The sequence below is a fragment of the Zingiber officinale genome, chromosome 2A, assembly GCF_018446385.1.
Source record: "Zingiber officinale cultivar Zhangliang chromosome 2A, Zo_v1.1, whole genome shotgun sequence".
Lineage (NCBI taxonomy): Eukaryota > Viridiplantae > Streptophyta > Magnoliopsida > Zingiberales > Zingiberaceae > Zingiber > Zingiber officinale.
Window position 1 is genome coordinate 103,966,587 of NC_055988.1, and position 22,155 is coordinate 103,988,741.

General features: G+C 34.5%; 1 protein-coding gene across 2 annotated transcripts; it reads left to right on the top strand.

Moving 5' to 3' along the window:
• Positions 1-779: 779 nt before the first annotated feature.
• LOC122041810 (probable ATP-dependent DNA helicase CHR12) lies at positions 780-22,095 on the top strand. 2 transcript variants are annotated; one of them, XM_042601633.1, is made up of 13 exons: positions 780-1,213; positions 1,995-2,148; positions 3,614-3,678; positions 5,124-5,144; positions 5,238-5,318; positions 5,412-5,561; positions 6,448-6,843; positions 7,985-8,244; positions 8,314-8,532; positions 18,983-19,190; positions 19,283-19,436; positions 20,410-21,009; positions 21,085-22,095. In XM_042601633.1, the coding sequence occupies exons 1-13, from the start codon at positions 998-1,000 to the stop codon at positions 21,780-21,782; spliced, it is 3,222 nt and encodes a 1,073-aa protein (XP_042457567.1). In that variant the 5' UTR covers positions 780-997; the 3' UTR covers positions 21,783-22,095. The 2 variants fall into 2 exon arrangements, with proteins under 2 accessions (XP_042457567.1, XP_042457566.1); XM_042601632.1 differs by having other exon boundaries at positions 5,124-5,318.
• Positions 22,096-22,155: the final 60 nt, after the last annotated feature.

A 22,155-nucleotide genomic window follows, 5' to 3' on the forward strand; every position in this document is an offset into this window, starting at 1 on the left:
TTTCTATTTTTATATGTTTTTATGTTTTTTTTTGTATTATTACATGTACTCTTTATTTGGAAAAAATATGTTTGTTCCTAAGTTATGAATGTGTTCATTATTAATTGGTAGTATTTTTTTAGTTTTAAATATAAACTAAAAATAAATAAAAGATTATAAACATATAAAAAAATTATTGAAAAAAATAAAACTGATAAAAAATTGATGAAGAAATTGATTAAAAACATTAAAAAAAAAATTTAAAAAAATCAATTGAAAAAATATAAGTATTATGAAAAATAATAATAAATTAAATTAATTAAAAAATAAAAACTAAATAAAATTTATATAAAATTTAAAAATAAAGTATTGATAAAAAATAATAAATTAAATTAATTAAAAAATAAAATCAAATAAAATTAAAAATATAATTGTATGAGAGTTATTTTTAAATAAAATTAATTAAAAAATTAAAACTAAATGAGAATTAAATGAAATAAAAAAACAAAAAAAAAATAAAGAGGAGGTTACATGTGTCTTTTGGTAAGGAGAGAGAGAGGAGAGATGGAGCGGGTGTGCGTTGACGGGGAAGCAGCTCTCAATTAATAATGCATACAAAGTTAATTATCTATCGGATATATCCGATAGGTGCTTACTGGGCAAGGCCGGTCACCCATGAAAATGTTACGGTCAATTTCACCACGTTACTAGCTTTTCATATCGGGTTTGGATGCCATCGACACAGGCCCGATCCTACCGATAAGAACATCTCACAATACTATATAATACCGCGCTTCGACACCGAGCGGCACGGGTTCGACACAAGCGCCATCCGGATCCGCTTCGAGGTCGTCTGCTCCGCAGAGCAGAGCAGAGCAAGGGGAGCTCGAGCATTGGAAGCGCTCGACGAAGAAGAAGGGAAAGCGAGCGGGAAAACAAGAGGAAGAAAAAACAGAAAGCGAGAACAGACCGTCAAGTTCCTCTTCGCGTTTGAACTGAAAAGGGAGAGCGCTCCTCCATGGCTGCTGCGGAGAACCACCCTTCCCACGCTTCTGATCGCCGCGCGGAGCACGCCAAGACCCTCGTCGGCGCGCTCAACCTCATAACCCGCAACCTCCCTCTCCCTCTCGACGTCTTCCGAGCCGTCGCCTCTATTTACCAGGGCGATACACCTCCGGACGTGGAGGAGACGACGGAAGGCGGCGATGCGTCTTCACCCGCCGAATTGGACACGGTCGGTGTCCATCTCCTCTCCCCTTCGCTCTTGTTAAGTTTCTGTTTATTGACTTAGTTGATATGGGCGACTCATAAAATTAGGGTTTCGAGAACCTGGTGAGTTCTTAAATCATGCTTGGCTGGGTTCATGTAGGCCTTTTAGCTGTGCTCTTGAATTTAGTGGCATGTGCAATGATGTTTTTTTGGCAGTCGGCACCAAACAGCAAGTACTTAAGCTTGTTGAACGTGTTTTTTGTTGTCGTTGTTGTTGTTGACGTGAACTCAATAGAGAGATTACGCCTCCCAGGTGTTGATTGTAACAGTTAATTGCTTGAAAAATAAGAGGAACCAGCTTTTTTGGTCGTGTTTGAAGATTTTGTAGAACTGGTAATTTTTGGCTTAGTTTGGAGGATATCATTCCAGTTGAATCTTTTGATTGGCCTTGATTCCTGTTTTTGAGAGCAAAAATTTCATAAATTAATGTTATTTAGCAGCCTATCTTTAGAGTTTAGATAATATCTTCTATATACTTGATCTCTGGTGAACTATGATGGCAGTTTGTTTGTCATGGTTCTTTTGAGATATGAAACTGGAATTAGGACCAAACTTGTATCTTTCTAAGAATCCAAGATATTACATATGTAAGAGGCCGTACTGAAGCAGTTGCAAAGTAAATCTTGAAATTGATCAAAGTAAAAGATCTTTTCCCCATTGCGTTTGGATAAAGCTGGTCTTTTCCTCTTTGTTGTAGCTTGTCAATTTATAGATTATGGTTTCACCTGATTCTGACTTTGATGCAGACACATGAGGTGTCAACCAGTGGAAGTTTGATCTCAGAGTTTGAAGATGCCTTGTTGAAGCAGAAAATGAAACACATGCATTGCTTAGAACTGGAAGAATCAAAAGAAAATCATTTTAACAGTCTTATTCAGCATCGTCTTAAAGAGCTTGAAGGTACATTGTTTTTGTGCCTTTGTTGAATAAACTGTATGAATCTTGTGTGTGTGTGTGTGTAATTTAGCTCTAACTTTGGTGTTTCAATTTTTCCCAGTGTATTAGGATTTATGGTCTTTGTTGTATTGTTTGGCATCCTTGTGGCTTTTTGTACTTGGTGCTGTTCATTAGGATTTATCTATGCTACTTTTTTTTTTGGCATCTATAGCGATTTGTTCTAAAAGTTTATTTTTCTTTTCTCAGAAAGCAGCGACAGAGAATATAGTTGGTGTGATTTCTTAGTTACCATAAACTAACTATAATTTCGTCTGTTAGGCATCATTAATTCAAAAGGTTTACCAATTTCTAAACTGTGAAACAAAACTGATAGGATCAGTCAACTATAAAATAACTTCAAAATGGTAAAATATGCATTTATCATATGGGACACCTATGTGCCAATACTTTATTGGATGCTAAGATATAGTTAGCATTACATGACATTTTTGACTGTCTCATTCAATGTAAGCAAGATATGATTATCAAACGCTTTTATCATTCAAAAAATAGATTAATGCATTTGATTATTTAGGTTATCCTGTACTTTTGCTTTATATGATGTTTCCATTCAACATGGTCAAACACTGACCTCAACACCATGCTTTTTAATGTGTCCAAATCACCCAAATTCAACGGCTTCATCTATGGATTGAAATTCTGGGATCTTATTGCACCTGATATACTAAGCATATCACTGAGTTTTTCAATGGGGAAATTAGCACTCAAGAACATAATTTATTATTCTTCACCTAGATACCAAAAAAAGAGGGAGCTAATATTGTTGCTAGCTTCAAGCCTATATCTTGTTTTTCAGTCCCAAACTTAGCAAAGGTATAGGTTAATAGACTGAAGCTTTTTTTGCCATTTGTTATTGACCAATGTTGTCGCGGATCTAAAATCGACCTAGGAATTGAAGATTCATAGGATACCGTAGGATTTTATAATCCTACAATTTTACACTTTCTTGTTGAAGCATTTATTTTCTTATTCATAATTTCTCACATGTAATAACTTCTAGTATATGATAACAAATCATGGATCACTGTCACTATTGGGATAAGATATTGCATTATCGACAATCATATTCATATGATAAATGTATGGAGAAGCCTTTTATTTTATTCTTTCTTCATGTAATCGTGTTCCTTCATCTGCATGGTAGAGAAACTTTAATGATTAGATTGAGGTCTCCAGTGTTTTAAGTATTATGGAATGTAAAAGGTGGATTTTTGTTATCGTTTTAGTGCTATCAAATATCAATATCATTATAATGTAAGGTTAATGAAGTTCCTATACTGTTTGTAAGGAACAATAGATTACCATATTTCACGTTAGGTATATCTTCAGCAAGTTTATCATATTTGATTTTCTTTTCTTTTTGTGTATTAACATTTGTTTCTTAACTTAAAACTGTATGTTGATTCAGTGTTACCATCAAATAAGGGTGAAGACTTGCAAATGAAGTGTTTGCTGGAGCTTTATGGCTTGAAGGTAAAACACAATCTAAATAGTTAACTTGATTGTTGGCTGTCTATACTATGGGTAGGGATAGTTCACTTGTCCTTCTTCCTTGATTTTTTTTAAATTTTTTTTATTGTGATTGTTAAACTTTGCTGAAGCTAGATGTTTTTCTTGCTCATGCTTATATCTCTATGTTTCTAGCGTTTTCAGTTCTGCAGTGGATCTCTTGCTATGGTTGTTAGCTCCCTTATTTCTGCAGAGTTTATATTATAAAAATGAAATCTATGCGATATGCCGCGCCTAGGGAACTCCAGGAAACTTGGTTTGCATGTACATGCCACTCCACATATACTGTGTTTTTTTTTTCCCTATGATAAGAGTGATGGTTCACTTAATTTCCATTAAAAGATAAAAAAAATCCATTGCAGAGCTTCAAGAAACCATGACAAAAAAAAAAGAGATGCAAACTAGTGAGAGAATGAAAGCATATCTCTCCTTCCATCGTTTGAAATCTCGTACTATGATGGGCGAAATGATTGAAAAGTATCATTATAATAAATTCCTAAAAATCGATACCATTTGGTGTAGACAATTTCTCATTCCTATGTTTTATCTTCTTTCTCTTTCGACCTCTAATCCGTCACTGACACTATGCATCGGAGCGTTGGTTCAATACCAAACCAGTATCGCGCTCCACTTAAAGAGTGAAACTCTGACACAACTCATGATTTTGAACCTTTGCTCCTTCATGCCACGACTAGAAGAGAACAAACATCTCCTTGAAACAGTGATAATCGGTGCTGCCCACAAGATCCAGCAGGTCTCACAAGATCCATTATGTCACACAAGAACCATGTGATTGCTTGCTTGCTGATACTTTGTACTGCATATTACAAAAGAGCGGATTGAGATTTTTTTTTTTTATTGTTGTTAGTTAAAGACAAGATACAGATGACCTGCATGTGATTGGGTTCATTTTCGGATTGCCTATGTTATTAGCCATTGCACACACATTGTCAAAGATTTCCACAGGTGGGTAACTTGAAAATAGGTATGATTGTATGGGTAATCTGGAATTTGTAATGCCCTAGGATTTATGTATGATTCACTTGTCTATTTGGAGGCCACCAAGATGTAGTCTTGCCTGGGTTACAAGAATGTAACACTGATTCTAGTGTCCATTCATTATCTAAGAGTTCTTCTTGTTGACCTGCAGAAGCTTATGCACTATTAGTTTTATGGTAGCTCTTTTTTTGGAAGAGTAAATGAATTCTTCTCTATGTCCCATATTTAGTCCTTTGTTGACTTGTTACAAGCAATAGTCAATGGATTAGTAAATTGATCATGTGAAGGTTGTGCCAATTTTGATTCTTAAGTTATGCCAAATATGTAATTTGTTATTGACTTTCCAATTTTATTTTGAATTAGATGCAGATTTTCTTCATCTTTGGTAAACTTTTTTATTTTCTATCCAGCTTGTAGAATTGCAGAGGAAGGTACGCTCTGATGTGAGTGCAGAATACTGGTTGCGTAGAATATGTGCACAACCTGATAAGATATTGTTTGACTGGGGTATGATGAGATTCCAGTATCCATTTAGCATGTATGGGATTGGAGATGCTGCTGCAGTGGAGGCTGATAGTCGTCGTCGAAAGAAAAGATATGCAGAGGTTGTTTACTGACATCACTTAACCTTTGTCTGTTTTTTGCTAAAATGTGTTTTTTTTTTTTTACATTTGTCTCATTGGAAGAATTTCCTGCAGAGGTTGTCAAGATTAGAAGAGGATGAAAAGAACCAGGCAGATGACAGAAAGAGGAAATTTTTTGCTGAGATTCTTAACGCTGCCCGTGAATTTCAGTTACAGACACAAGCTGTTCTGAAAAGACGAAAACAGAGGAATGATGGAGTTCAGGTGGTGGTTATGATTCTTATTGTATTTCTTTTTCTATTAGAAGTTTAGCTTGAAACTCAGTTTAGTGCATGAGATTAATAAGATAGCATTATCAAGTACCAAAGTGAAGCTGATTCATTGTGTCTACTTCCAATTATTGTCATTGTTGTGCCCAACAGGAACGCAACCAGGGTGCCAATAAAAATTTGTCCTATCAATTCATGCATGCAGTTCCTCTTTACTGCTGAAATCCATGCTGTAAGATATAAATGAAAACAGTAGATGCTAACCAAACATATTACATCATATAGACCATGCAACATGCACATGCAATGGATAAACATTGGTTGAAACTAGTTCAGACTTTAGAAATATAGTTCATTTCGTGTTATAATTTACTTCTTTTTGTGGGGTTCTTGAAAATGCAATATTAATTGGAAAACAGCAGTACCAGTTCAGATGTCTGGCCTTTTGTTGTTGAAACCCTTGCTTGCCTCAAACCGTGATCTGTATGCCTGTTTATCTACCCATTCATGGCTAAATGTGTTTGTTGAGCAGCCTAATCCACTTTGATTGGGTCAGGCATGTACTATCACTCAGTCACGCTAAAAAAAAAAAAAAACTAACTGCACCCGACTTTCATGCCTAGAAGTGAGATACAAATTCCTTTTTCTGCTCAGAAAACCTATAAGTTGACTGAAAGATGGTTCCAAGGTAATTAATTGCATAAAAGAGATTAATGTGTTTATCTTCACATGAAAGAAAAGCTACTAACTAAATTATGTTACGTTCAGTGCAAATTTTTCATTACAGTTTTGTGTTTGTGTTGTAGAAATTAATCTTTATTTCCTAAAATCCAGTGTCTGGGTGTCTGTGGCTGGAACACTATTTGTTTGTTATCATGCAGGCATGGCATGCAAGGCAAAGACAGCGTGCTACTCGTGCTGAGAAGTCAAGGTTCCAAGCATTAAAAGCTGATGACCAAGAAGCTTATATGCGTTTGGTAGAAGAAAGCAAGAATGAGCGCTTGACAATGCTTCTTGGTAAAACAAATGAACTTCTTGTTCGTCTTGGAGCGGCTGTACAGCGTCAGAAGGATGCAGAACATGCTGATGGACTTGAAGACTCTAGTACTCGTAATCTTCCAGAGATCTCTCTATCTAAGACTGAAGGCCCTGGTGAATTCTCTATAGACAATGGTGATGATGAGAAAGACAATGGTGATGATGAGAATACCAAAGTTTCTGATTTGCTTGAAGGTCAACGCCAGTACAACTCTGCTGTGCATTCAATAGAGGAAAAGGTACATTAAGTGAAGTACATGCTGTGTTCTTATTTTTATTATGACAACGGATCTGTTAGTCGTACTTCTTTTAGTGGCTAAGCATGATCATCTTGGTCCAAAGTGCCTGACAGACTAACAATCAAATAAGCCTGATCTTTTATTAAGTGTCAGTCAAAGCTTTGTCTGCTTCTATTGAATCTGGATATAATTTACTTTTTAAGTCTTATCACATTTTTACATTGAGAATCTTTTAGTGAGATGTCTGAGGAAGATGCGCCATTGGATGGGAAGGATAATATTAACAATTTAGGTTTTGTGGTAATAGAGAATGCAATTCTTTCAGGTCCTCTCCTATAAGGATTCTGTAGGCATGTTCATTGAAATGGCAGGACCTGTAATCAAACACTTTAATCTGCAGGTAGCTTAGAAATTGTAGCTGCCTGAACTTGGCATTTATGACTTTAATGTTATTGCAACCTAGAAATACTATATCAGTAATTTTGCAATTGCCATAATGCCAGATTCTGATTAGAATGTGAAAATTCCAGGTTGAGATTCACAAATAGCCTAGACAGACGTCTGAGGAAATTCTGACTTTTTTAGTTCTGTATTCAACAGAACCCTTAGAATTGGATTACTTTGCTGAAGATGTCATTTTCAGCATCACTTGTTGGTTTATTGGCAATAAAATGCCTTTTTGGTCAAATGCATTTATTTATTTATTTTTAATTTAAGACTAGAGGCTGGAGATTTTCTTGAGATAGGGCTGTAACTGAAAAGGCAAGCTCAATTCTTGGCTTGATTGAACATGCTCTATAAGTAAAACCACCAACAAACTTGAACACAGTCAAGCTCCACTCATTTACAGCCAGAGCTTGGGATACGGAAAAAAAAAATGACTTCAAGATGAAAAGGATAGCATGCATCCTATGACCTTTGGCTGCCTATAGTTAGTTTTTTGCATTTTACTTATTGCTTGTGTTTTGAGTACAATTTCATGCTGAGTTCTACTTAGAGAATAGAATTGTATCTTCTGCATTCTGCTTCTTTGTTCAATATTCATTTTATCGATTATCACATTATTTTGCAATGCTCATGTTTTCTTGTTCTTAATTGTCACCTTTTAGTACTTTTTTTCAAGGCCCCTGAAATATTGTAGGTTACAGAGCAACCATCAAACCTTCAAGGTGGGGAACTAAGACCTTACCAATTAGAAGGACTTCAATGGATGCTTTCTTTATTTAACAACAACCTAAATGGTATTCTGGCTGACGAGATGGGTTTAGGAAAGACTATACAAACTATAGCACTAATTGCATATTTAATGGAAAATAAAAGTGTCACTGGACCCCACTTGATTGTTGCTCCAAAGGCTGTGCTGCCAAATTGGATTAGTGAATTTTCAACATGGGCACCAAGGTATGGACCTTATAACATGGTTGACTAATATATGGTTATTGTGCTCTCATTTTCTCCTATTTGGGATAGTATTGTGGCAGTTCTATATGATGGGCGCCTAATTGAAAGGAAGGCCATGAGGGAAGAGTACTCTGGACAAGGCAAATTCAATGTGATGATCACACACTATGATCTCATAATGAGAGACAAAGCTTTTCTGAAGAAAATACATTGGCATTACATGATTGTTGATGAAGGGCATCGCCTAAAAAATCATGAGAGCGTTCTTGCTAAGACAATTGTCTCAGGGTAAGCTCCTTAGAATCTAAATTTCATGAAGTATTTTTTTTCTTTATATGTACTGATTTTTCCTTTTATGATGGGCAGAAATAAAAAAGGGCACCCCAAATTATGCAAATTGTTAAAAGGCGGCATTTTTTTTCAAAAAAAAAAAAAAAGTGAAAAGAATGCCCCATTATATTATTTATCTCGAAATATCTGTACTTCTGATGCTATTGTAGCAACTACAATTAGTTATTATAAATATATAAGTGTTGTAGTTGTGTAGCAGTTTCTGTGTCATAGATAATACAATAGTGGTGTAGCTGTGTGGCATCTATTAGGTAGCTACTACAACTGTAACAACTGTTTTAAAGTGATTTTGACCAACTTAAAGTGATTTTGATGAAGTTTAGTAATTTTGACCAAGTTGGTAAATAATATTTTGATATAATAGTCTTTATGTGTAGTTTTTTAATTGAAGTGAAATAGTAAATTTTTCATGTTGTAGCAGTTACTTTGTAACTGCGACAATAGTGATAGAAAAAGAGGTATTTTTGATATAAAATATATGGTGGGGAGTCTTTTGACTTTTTTTTTTTTGAAAAAGATGCGCCCTGTTGACGATTTTCATAATCTGGATCACCCTTTTGATTTTTGCCCTTTTATGATTTTAGAATTTAAAAATTATTCTCGGTAGAATAATTCTCAAACTGGGAATTTGGATAAGTTTTGGTTTAAAGGAAATCTAAATATATGAGACTTATGTGATATAGAAGTTTCATTGGGTACTATGATTTTTGGTGGTGTATTGATACATATCTCAAGCATTTGCACTGGAAAAATGAATGATCTCATTTGAATACTGTCACACAACATTCGATCAATGACTTTACTAAAGGTATTGTTGGCTTAGAGCTGCATATTAATCAGGCAAGTCCTGAAAATTGAGTTGGTAAGACCGAAACGTGTTTGAATTAGAACAATGCAACATCTGGAAAATAGTTTCTGCGTTATTGCTAACTGTTAGTTTTAGCTGTTGGATGAAACAACTTGCTTACAAGTGATACAGATTAAGAAAGAAAACCCACTAAAGATTATAGTATTGCAACTATAGCTTATAGTTAATATAAATTTAATTTTATATCATTCTATAAATAAGAAAGAAAATTCATTCAAAACTAAATAAATCCAACCACTTGTAAATATAACCAAGAAATAAAATAAACCCAATATATTATAAATTAACCAAAATTATCATATAAGAAGAAAAAATGATGAATTTTATGTTATATAATAGAAGTATATAAAGGTCAAGAGAGTTGAATCTTAAAGTTTGATGATGACATAGAGAAGAAGCAAAGTGTATCACATGGAAAAAAGTTGATATAGCTAAGGTGGACGACAACTAACAACAATCGAGAAGAATAAGTCTTATCACATTAATACATAAAATGAATATGCGGCCAAAATTGATGGTGAGTTAGAAATCATGTTATAGTAAAGTCCTCTTAAATTTGATGATATTGATTTTTTTTCTATGTGAAAAGTATTTGATGACAAAATTTCCTATTGCTCATTTTATTTCAATCTTGAGGGTATGAAAAAAATCTGAACTATGTCATTGTTGTTTGTCAACGTAAACTTCATTTTTTATTATTATACTATTAAATAGAATATTATGTTATTTTACATATTTTTGGATATCAAAACTTTTTTTAAATAAGGGAGAATTCATTTTTAACACATTGAATGATAATTAACAATTTTATATGATTTAGTACAATTGAAAATTAAACGATTCATGATATAAACCTTGATCTTGGAAACAACCTCTTGCAAAAAGCAGGGTAAGGCTGCGTACAATGGATCCTTTCTCGGGACCCCACATGGCGGGAGTTTTGTGCACCGGGCTGTCTTTTTTTTTTTTAATGATATAAACCTTGATTTGACAACCTTGTTTATGATTAATATACAATTCATGCATTAAAAGTGATTAAATTATTTTGAATTTTATTTTATTTTTTCATTTTATGTTAAATAAACAAGCATTAGATACTTATTTTTCAATTAATATTTCACACTAATTTTCATTAAAATTATTTTCATTTTTTCTCTTATATTAATTTAGATTATAAATTAAGATCATATCGATTTTTTTTAATTATAAATGCACTAATTAATTTCATTTTTCATTGATGAATTTATTTATATATTCTACAAATCAAATAGTAGAGGATTTGTTCTAACAAGATTTGGTCTACAAACCAAATCTTATATATATATATATATATATCTTGGATTGAGACGCACGTGAGAGGGAGGGGGTGAATCACGTGGTTTTAAAAATATTTTTTTTTAAAACTAAGTACGAATGCAACGAGAAAACAAGAAAAAGAAAAACACACGTTCGGTTTTACTTGATTCGGAGCTTTTGGGGACTCCTACTCCAAGATCTAGGTCTCGCGGATCTATCGATGGGTAATCCACTAATAATTTCTTCCGGAACTGTCGGAAGAGGAGATTAAATACAATAAATATCAGGACAAGTCTAACACACTACACTTTCCTTTTCTATAGAAATTAAGTACAGAATTTACTTTCGTTACCCAACACTTGTAGATGATCGGATTAGATTCGGTGTTGGTCGGCTTCTCAGCGGCAGTCGGGCGCAATAGTGTCGTAACAGAGCAGCAGTGCAAAGCCGGAGGAGTCGAAACGTCAAACGGATGCGTAGAAGCTTGTAGAAGAGTTGTTCTTAAGTTTTATCAAAGCCTTGGGGGAATATCCCTTTTAAAGAGGGTTAAAGGCGCTTTCCATAGCACTGAAGGCGCGTTCCGTAGGCAAAGTTTATTCCACAAAACTAGTGCCTTATCGTCGCCGAAGTCTTTTGAGTTATCCGACGGAAGGCGCCTTCCAAGTTCCCAAAGACGCCTTCCATGAACAGTACTCAAGGTGCCTTCCTTTGCATGGAAAGTGCCTCGGGTGATGTTCACCCAAGGCAACTTGTACTCCTTTTGCCCTGCAAGTTCATGTTAGCCCAAAACAAATAATAACCTGCAAGACAAAGTTAACATAATAAAAATAGTATTAATTAGTAATTAGATTTTCTCTCCCTGAGACAAAAATCTAGTCAGAGTTTCAATTTATATTTCCAAAATGGACCTAAATTGGATCGACGCCTACTGTCCCCTCAATCGGGATGCATCCTCACTGAGTCATTCTCCTCCAGTGACTTACCTCTACTTACCAAGTGTCAAGTTATCTCCTTGACATCTAATCTAACCAATCAGGTATTCCTGTCGGAATCGCACATCCGGACTTCACTAATCGGGAATCGAACATCCCGATCTCCTACCGGAATCACACATCTAGACTTCAACTCATCGGGAATTAAACATTTCGACCTCTTGCCATAATACCACATCTAGACTTCGCTAATCAGAAATCACACATCTCGATTGGACTTCCTGCCTAGTGTCTGGTCCTCTTGACCCGTCAAGTAAGTCAACCCTGCGTACTCGGTAATAAGGTTAGATCAACAACACATCTAACTTTAATCCACTTGTCATTTATCAAAACTCAGGTTTGATCATTGGTGCCAACTGCACCAACCTCTCTTTTTAATACAATGACAATCCGGGTTAAAGAAAAAAATATGTAAAACATATATAGAAAACAAATGATTTTAAGAGAAATCTAAAATGAAACAGTTAAGTTTTGTTCTCTTGATCATTTTTAGGGTTAAGTTTTTCAGATTTTCTTTGATTTTTCTTACTTAAACCCTAACCCTCCTCCTTGGACATTCATTAAAAAAAAACATGCAGATAAATATACCAAAGTACGAAAATGTAAACACATAAGTAAGCAAGTTAAATAACAAGTTTTTCAAGTAAGCATAAAAATTTACAGGTTTATCGTAGGGAGGAGTTATTACAAATTTTCAAAGTATTTTGAAAGGAATGTTTTAAAATTTTAAAAATTGAATTTGCAAAACTAAACCATTTGGCAAAATTAAATTTTGCAAGAATTTTACAAACTATTTTTTAAGATAGATTGTAAAAACACTTTTCAAAAAAATAATTTGCTGTAAAGTAATTTTTAGAGTTTTAATTGTTCAAGGTAACTTTTGAAAAGTTTTGCAAATTATCTTTCTAAAATATTTTTAAAGTATTTTTAAAGAAATTTGTCTAAGCAGAATAATTTTGGAAACATTTTTAAAATAGTTTTCAAAACAATTGTTAAAAAGGTTTGCCAAAGATATTTTTCAAAGTAAAAGGATAACTTTTGCAAAATTTTTATAAAACTTTTCAAAGTGTTTAATGTTTTTGAAAACATCTTTCAAAGTATTTTTAAGCAGTTTTTCAATGTAATTTTTAAACACTTTCATTTTATTTTTCAAAACAGACATTTGAAAGAGTATAAGAGTGTTTTTCAAAGCAAGTTTTGAAAGTAAGTTTTGAAAACATTTTGCAAAAAAACAAAATAGTTTTGGAAACGTTTCAGAATATTTCAGAAGTAAATTTTGAATCATTTGCAAAGTTTCAGTAAGGTTTCAAAAGAATTTTTAAACCAACACTTTAAAAAAACAAATTTTGAAATAACTCTTTTTGAAAGTAGTTTTCAAATACCCTTCTTTGAACCAAATATTATTTAAAAAAATAATATTCATCTAAAAATTGTTCTTAAATGTCTAACCGTTAGTTACTAACTAACTATCAGAACATAGCATTGATCACTTGGTTAGTTAAGTTAAATATTAATGTCCAGTTATAAATTTGCTGAAAAAGGACTACTTAACTTGATTAATGTACGGTTTTATTTTTCGCCCAAACTTAAGTTGATATACTGATATAAGCATCCGAAATTCAGCAAAAGGCTTACGTATCACGCCATTCTAAGTTTTTGAATACATAATTAAGGTAGACCTAGTATGTTTGTGAGATGTTCGTTATCTATATTTATAGAATCATGTTTTATAGGGATTTGTTCTACACTAAGGCTAAAACAAATTTTGAAATACTAAGGAAATAAGAATTTTTAGAAAACATCAATAATGAATTTTCTTAGAATTTGTAAATTATTTAAGGAGAAATCCTCCCCTTAACTTAAGGTCTTAGTTTTCAGGAAAAATTTACTTATATTATTTCTAGATATGATAGAATAATAAGTTTAAAGAAATTAATTATTGAGATAATGACTCTTTTGTATTCACTAGTATTATGAAATAAATTATTATTTAATTCTGAATTTTTAATTAAGTTTGATTATTTAATTGGTGTTAATTTAGTCAAAAGTCATTTCTAATTAATCAATTAATAATTAATTAAATTTTAATCAATTATTAATTAATTGAGTTATTACTTTCGGATTATTAGTTGATTAATTAAAATTTTGGATTTATTATTAATATACAGTTATTAAATCAAGTTAGGATAGAAAAGTAAAATTAATAAGTTATTAATGAATTGCATATTGTTTAAGTAAAATTAATTATAAGTGACTTTAGTTTAATTTAATTTAATATTTAATATTTAATTTAATTTTATTGTAGTTTAATTTAGTTTATTTAAATTTAAATTTATTCTTATTTTTATTAATTTTAATTTAATTAATCTTTATTCATCTCACCCGATCTGTATTTTCAATCAATGAAATCCTATAATTTTGTGAGATAAGTTGGATTTGTAGAGGTTGTTTAACTTGCGTTAGATTCAAGTTTAGCTTTGGGTCTAACAAGTAAGTATTCTTTGGATAAACGTCTAGGCTGGGGTGAGTTATTTGGACATCATTAGAGTAATCACGTGCTTCAAAATTTTTCAAATAGTCTTGCCCATTGAACTTAGAACAAAACTTTGGTCTAACCAGTTAGGATTAATAAGGGATAGCTTTAGTTAGTTTCGCTCAGCCAAATGCACCAGATCGAAGCCATATCTTCCTAGATATGCATAGATAGAGCTTCCCTAATCTACTATCATCCCAAATTTGTCAGTATTATTTGTCAAGTTAAATTTTTTTTCCTAATTAAACTATTCTTAAACTATTGTTTTGGAGGTGCTAACTAATTTGGCGTCTCTCCCTGAATTATTGAACTTTGGGTTTAAGTTTTAGATTTGTGTCGATTTGTTTTAAGTTATAATGAGCTTGGTTATAGTTTGAACTTAGATTAATTTCGTATTTACTTAATTTAAGTTTAGTTTTTAATTTAATTTAATTTTTTGTTTGAATTTAGTTTAGAAGGTTTAATTTTTGAGATTAAGGTTGAGTTATTTGGTTCGTTTTGATTTGGTTTTTGGTAATGTATTTTATTTTTTAGGTACATAGTGTTGATTTTGTCCTTCATGATTTGTTAAAAAAGTTTTTAGGAACTCAAGCTTTAGTTAGTTTTGTATTTTGAGTCAGGGTTAGAAATGATTTAGAGGTAGAGTTACACTTGTATTTAAGTCCGGATTTATTATACACATCTCTTTGTGATCCAAGTATCATGTTTAGATACTTGGATCCTAAGGTAAACTTATCCAATTGTTCTTTTAATTCTTTGACTTGACTTTTCAAAGATGGAATTTTCTTTCTCAAGGTTTACAGCTTAAGTTGAATTTCTGTCTTGAACTTGAGGTCAAGCTTAGTTGCTCCTTAAGGATGTTGTTTTTCCTTATGGAGTTTAGCGTGTTCCTTAGTTTTTGTTTATTTTTTATTTAAGTAGGAAATTATTTAAAAAAAATTTACAATATAATTAAAGTTTACCCTAGTTGGTTCATTTGAACCGGATGCGAATCCGTTGCTCGACTCGTATTCAGACTTGTCTTCTAGATTCGATTCACTTTTGGTTGCTATCAGCGCAAGGTAACTTGCTTGCTTTGGTTCGTCTGCTTTCGATCCGCCCGAGGCCGAAGTCGCCTTGAGTGCCTTATTTTGCTTTGTCTTCCTCATCTTATCTTCGTTAGGGCATTCGTGTTTGAAGTGCCCTTTTTTGTTGCAGCCGTAACACGTGATGTTTGTCTTTGGGTTGTTGGATGTGGACTAGGTCATCTTCTTCATGTCGTGTTTAGAGAAGTTTCTCTTACGTCTAGTGAACATTTTTCTTACCATGTTCACTAGTTGCTCTTCTTTTTTTGATTCCGAGTCAGACTCAGTTTCTGCCTCAGTTTTGGCTTGGGTTCGCACTTTGTCTTCCTTCGAAGTACCTACAAGAAACGCAATTCCTTTCTCGACCTTTGTGGAGTTAATTTATTCGTGCAACTCTAATTCATAAAACAACTCGTCTAATTTTAACTTTAAAAGGTTCCTTGAAACCTTATAGGTATCTACGATCGATGCCCATAGTGCAGTTCGAGGAAACGAGTTCAGAGCGTACCTAATAATGTCGTGGTTCTCGAGTTGATGTCCGATCATATACAGGCTGTTGAGGATATCATTGATCCTCGCATGTAGCTGGCTTGCGGTTTCTCCGTTTTGTATTTTGATATTAAATAAAGAATTTAGAAGCAGGTCACGTTTAGTTATCTTAGTATCGTTGGTTCCTCCGTGTAATTCAATGAGCTTATCCTATAGCTCCTTTAAGTTCTCATGCGGGCCGACTTGGTTGCGTTATTCTTTCGTGAGTCCGCACTGGATCGTGTTCAATGCCTTCAAGTCGATTTGGACCTTCTACTTATCTTCTGGATTCCATCTTTCTGGGTCGAGGAGTAATTTAGTTACTTCGTCTATAGGCGCCCTGTACCCTGGTCGGATGGTGAATCACTGCTCAATGTTCGTCTTCAAGTATACCTTCATTCTCTTTTTCCAATACGGAAAATTGTTTCTGTTGAAGAGAGAAGACGACGAGCGGTGCTATATTCTTCGAGTTGGCTATTTGAATTATCTTGCAAAAAAGCAGAAGAGAAGAAATGTCCTAAGACTAGGTCTTGGATTAGCAGAGTTTGAGGTAAAGAGAAATATTGAAGACTCGAGTGGTGTTGCACTGACTTCGAGTTAAAACCGAACAAGAAATAATTATTTGAAGAGGTAAACTTTATCTATTCAAATAAAATATGAAAAATTGAAATCCGAAAAGAAATAAAACAATTCCCCGGCTTGATTGGTGGTTGCACCAATTCAGAGCAGAACCTTGCTCTAATACCACATGTTGGATCGAGATGCACGTGAGAGGGGGGGTTGAATCACGTGGTTTTAAAATTTTTTCTTTTTCTTTTTAAAACTAAGTACGAATGCAATGGAATAACGAGAAAACAAGAAAAAGAAAAACAAACGTTCAGTTTTACTTGGTTCGGAGCCTTCCGCGACTTCTACTCCAAGACCCAGGTTCCGTGGACCTATCAATGGGTAATCCACTAATAATCTCTTTCGGAACCGCTGTAAGAGGGGATCGAATATAATAAAAATCAGGACAAGTATAACACATTACACTTTTTTGTGTGTGCAGAAATTAAGTACATAATGTACTCTCGTTACCCAACACTTGTAGATGATCAGATTAGATTCGGTGTTGGTCGGCTTCTCAGCGACAGTCAGGTGCAGTAGTGTCGTAGCAGAGCAGCAGCATAAAGCTGGAATCAGAACATTAAACGGATGCGTAGAAGCTTGTAGAAGAGTTGTTCTTAAGCTCTATCAAAGCCTTGGGTGAATATCTCTTTTAAAGAGGGTTGAAGGCGCCTTCGTAGGCAAATTTTATCTCACAAAACCAGTGCATTATCATCGCCTAATTAGTATTGTTCGCCCGAGGCAACTTGTGCTCCTTTTGCCCATGTTAGCTCAAAACAAATAATAACTTGTAAGATAGAGTTAGCACAATAAAAATAGTATTAATTAGTAATTAGATCCTCCTGAGACAAGAATCTAGTCAGGGTTTCAATTTAAGTTTTCGAAATGGATCTAAATTGGACCGATGCCTATTGTCCCCTCAATTAGGACACGTCCTCACTGAGTCACTCTCATCTAGTGACTTACCTCTACTAACCAAGTATCAAGTTACCTCCTTGACGTCTAATCTAACCCACCAGGTCTTGTTGCCATAATCGCATATCCGGACTTCGCTAATCGGGAATCGAGCATTCCGACCTTCTGCCGGAATCGCACATCCGGACTTCAACCCATCGGGAATTGAACATCCAGACCTCCTGCCAGAATCCCACATCTGGACTTTGTCAATCAAGAATTGCACATCCCTACTGGACTTCCTATTTGGTATTTGGTCCTCTTGACCCGTTATGTCAGTCAACTTTGCACATTCGGTAACAAGGTTAGATCAACAACACATATAATTTTAATCCACTTGTCATTCATCAAAACTCATGCTTGATCATTGGTGCCAACTAACAATATATTATATATTGTATTGCGTGACAATGTGAAATTGTAATTTGTATATGTGCATTCATTGAAAAAATAAATAGTGGAGCAAGAACATTCATGGACGTTGGTAAGATTTGTCACTAATGGGTAATTAATGCATCGTGTAAGAAAACTACATGTTTATAGAAAACTTCTTGAAATAAAGAGATACTCACATTTCAAAGTAATTATTCAATTTTAATAGTTAAATAAAATTATATTAAAAAATTAGTAAGTAAACTACATATGACATTTTTTTATCTATTGTTCAATTCTGGTAAAAAGTTTAGTGGCTTAAAAAGAGGAAGGAAACTGCTTAAACACAATTTATACATACACACATATATGCATATAGGGAAGTGTTGCCCTTGATCCGGGTGCCCTGGTTGCACTCAGTCGCGCATGCAAGCGGCACGGGGTGGCACGTGTGTGTGTGTGTATATATATATATATATGTATAGATGGTTTTCATCTTTGTTCATCCTCCTCATATCTATATGTATGTATGTTCATCCTCCTCTCGAGGCTCATGATATCCATTCATTTAAATTGTACATTGGTTCAAATTTTTCTGCACCTGTTCAAGAGATGGAAAAATCTCACGTTTCCCAAATTATGTATCGATACTAAATGTTTCAGAACTTTCCTTTCTAGATTTGTGATTCAGAATTTTGCTTCTAACCAGTTTATAATTATTTCTATTTATCAATACCCTGCAATGCCCCTCTGAATGCTAGTCAGTGTAACTTTCAGTTCAATTGTTTATGGTTCATTTACTTGGGTGGATACTAGGAGGGAATTTGAAAGTTGGAGGGAGAAGAACCAGAAAAAATAAATTGTCCCTCCGTGCTCTTGCCCCCTTTTCAGCCACCCAAATTGAAGCTAGTATGCTGGTATCTAATCTGGATTTATTTCTTCCAACATTTATCCTACTAACCGCTGATGCTATCTTCTATCTTATTGTTTCTGATCTACACTTCCCCCCTCCCTCGTGCCTCCTTTTCATCCACCTACCCAAGTAAACAATTATTGACATATTTGAATCCACATTGAATGTTCTAATACTTATTCTAGTGAATGCTGATGTTATTTTCTTTGATTATATTATGATCTATGCTATTCGGTGAAATTCAGATGTTGTCCTCTGCAGTTATCGTATACGTCGCAGACTGCTTTTGACTGGTACTCCAATACAGAATAGTTTGCAGGAGTTGTGGGCTTTACTTAATTTTCTTCTGCCTACTATATTCAACTCAGTACAGAACTTTGAGGAATGGTTCAATGCACCCTTTGCTGACAAAAATGAAGTATCTCTTACAGATGAAGAAGAGCTCTTGGTTATTCGTCGGTTACATCAAGTAGTTCAATGATCATTCACATTTTTAACTAGCTACTGCTACTGCTACTACTGTAACTGATAACCATATTCATACTGTTTTTTTCTCCCTAGGTTTTAAGACCTTTCCTTCTCAGAAGGAAGAAGGACGAAGTGGAAAAATATCTTCCTGGGAAAACACAAGTGATTCTAAAATGTGATCTATCAGCTTGGCAGAAAGCTTATTATCAACAGATCACTGACATTGGAAGGGTTGGACTAGAATCTGGTATGTTAGATAAAGAATTTTTCCAATTTTTTTTATGTGGAAACTGGAGTATTTGAAGCAAGACCAATGCATTTAGTTATTTGGGAATGAAGAACAAAGACTCTAGGTCTTTAAATTAACTTGGTTTTTGTGAAAGAATGGAATTCAAATGGGTTTTGAGACTGTTAGGAGACAAAAATATTAGATCATTACAGTGTGAAGATGATATAATGCTAGGTTTAATTGGCTTTACAATCCATTTCTAGGGAGATAAGACTCATCCCTTAATCCTCAATTTGGATGGAGATGTAGCATTACGCTAATCACATATAAATTCATATAACAAATATGTTATCATTCATTCAAGTTTGTTTTTAGTTGTGGCTGTCTGTTTAACATTGATCTTCCAAGTAGTAGAAAAAGGAAAACCAAATATAAACAAACATTTTTTTTTTCTCAAGTCAAGGACAACCAAAGTAATTACCGACCTTAGTGGCAGCTGTAGGCCTTGTAGTCCCATTCCATGCTTCCAACTGGTTGGCGTACTACCAAGCAGTCATGGATATGATCCATCAAAGGTTTCTAATAGATGGTGTTTGTCTCCAAATTCCAAATACTAAACTATCCTAGATTTATTAAGGCTACGGAATCTGTTTATCAGACATCAGTAATCATTTTCTCAAAATTGTGTAGAATATGGTTACGGTATAAGCTTGAAAAACATATAGAGAAATAACATCAAGCTCACATTTTTGAACATGTCGTTTCCTGATGTGTCAAAAATTGTTAGGAGATATATCAGTTATTTTTATTTTGTATTGGTTCTGGTTCCAAAGTTTATAAGCAAAACATCATGAAATTAGACATATTCTAAATAATTCCATATAATCTCCAATTCTCGTATGGTGGGAATTTAAAGTTCATATTTTCATGTAAATTTTGATGGTTGTAATTTGTTGTGTTGATGTGATGCTGGCTCATGTACAACGTGCAGGCATCAAATCGAAGAGTCTCCAGAATTTGTCGATGCAACTGAGGAAGTGCTGTAATCATCCTTACCTATTTGTCGGAGATTATAACATGTGGCAAAAGGAGCAAATTGTTAGAGCATCAGGAAAATTTGAGCTGCTTGATCGCTTACTTCCAAAGTTACAGAAATCTGGCCACAGAGTTCTCCTTTTCTCTCAGATGACCCGTCTGATTGATATATTAGAGATCTATTTGCAGTTATATGGTTTTAAATACCTCAGGCTTGATGGTTCAACTAAGACGGAAGAAAGAGGAGTTTTACTCAAAGAGTTCAATGCACCAAACTCCCCATACTTCATGTTTCTTTTGAGCACTCGAGCTGGTGGTCTTGGATTGAACTTGCAGTCAGCAGATACTGTTATAATTTTTGACAGCGATTGGAACCCCCAAATGGACCAACAAGCAGAAGACCGTGCTCATCGAATTGGGCAAAAGAAGGAAGTCCGTGTATTTGTTTTGGTTAGTGTTGGATCCATCGAGGAGGAAATCTTGGAACGTGCTAAGCTGAAGATGGGTATTGACGCAAAGGTTATCCAGGCAGGGTTGTTTAATACCACATCTACTGGTTAGTATTTTTGATACATTACACTTCTTGCTCTTGATATTACAATACATTAATGTTGCTGCCTTCAATTTTCAGCACAGGACAGGCGTGAGATGCTACAGGAGATCATGCGGCGAGGCACAAACTCCCTGGGAACTGATGTGCCAAGTGAGAGAGAGATCAACCGCCTTGCAGCAAGAACAGAAGAGGAGTTCTGGTTGTTTGAAAAGATGGATGAAGAGAGACGACAGAAAGAAAGATACAAGTCAAGGCTTATGGAGGAAAAGGAAGTGCCTGACTGGGCTTTTTCCAAGACAAATCAAGAAAGAAACAAGGGGAGTATTGGCCATAGTAAGGATGTTCTGAGCAATGAACTCAGCGGGAAGAGGCGCCGAAAAGAGGTGATTTATACTGATTCATTGAGTGATATCCAGTGGATGAAAGCAGTGGAAGCTGGAGAGGATTTGTCGAAAATAGCCTCTGCAGGAAAAAGGAAACGACAGCCCCTTGATGCATATGAATACAGGGAACGCCTCTCTGATGCTTATGAATCTCTTTCTGATGAAGCGGTGGGGCAACAAAATGTGCCTAGGATGAAGACTGTTCAAGATGATACCTTGGTTGTCGAGGATGCCAGCGATGACTTTTTAAGCAGAACTCCAGCCAAATACAAATCTGGAATCTTATTGAACAAAAGGGACGATGGAGACAGCGATGCTGACAATTGGCAAGAAAACATTGTCACATGGAGGACCCACAAGAGAAAACGCTCAGGCAATGGTCTATCCAGTTGAACATCTGATGTGAATGGATGATACAAGGATCATAACCATGTCGTGTCTTGATCTTGATCAGTCGAGAAAACGACAAACGTGACAAACTTGATGTAGGTTAATCTCCAACAACATAGTTGGTTTCACCTAAGCTAGCACTATTCAGAAGCTACTTTACTTTTAAAACTTTATTAATGTAGGTTAATCTCCAACCTCTGTATATAAATGAACTTTTCATGTAGGTTAGATTATTATTTCGACTATATGTATTTTGTGCAAATATTCGAACGGATTTAGCACCATTATGTGATCCATCTCGTCAGTATTCTGCTAATTATGTGAGAAATTTGTAGCTGTTTGAGAAATTTGTATTCTGCCATTCTCTTTCTTAACT

What these genes read in the sequence shown, in the direction of transcription:
- LOC122041810 (XM_042601632.1), top strand. Translation starts at nt 998, where the DNA reads ATGGCTGCTGCGGAGAACCACCCTTCCCACGCTTCTGATCGCCGCGCG. An exon ending in CACCCGCCGAATTGGACACG is followed by an intron (nt 1,214 to 1,994) that starts GTCGGTGTCCAT and finishes ACTTTGATGCAG; the next exon opens with ACACATGAGGTGTCAACCAG. An exon ending in AAGGGTTGGACTAGAATCTG is followed by an intron (nt 19,437 to 20,409) that starts GTATGTTAGATA and finishes TACAACGTGCAG; the next exon opens with GCATCAAATCGAAGAGTCTC.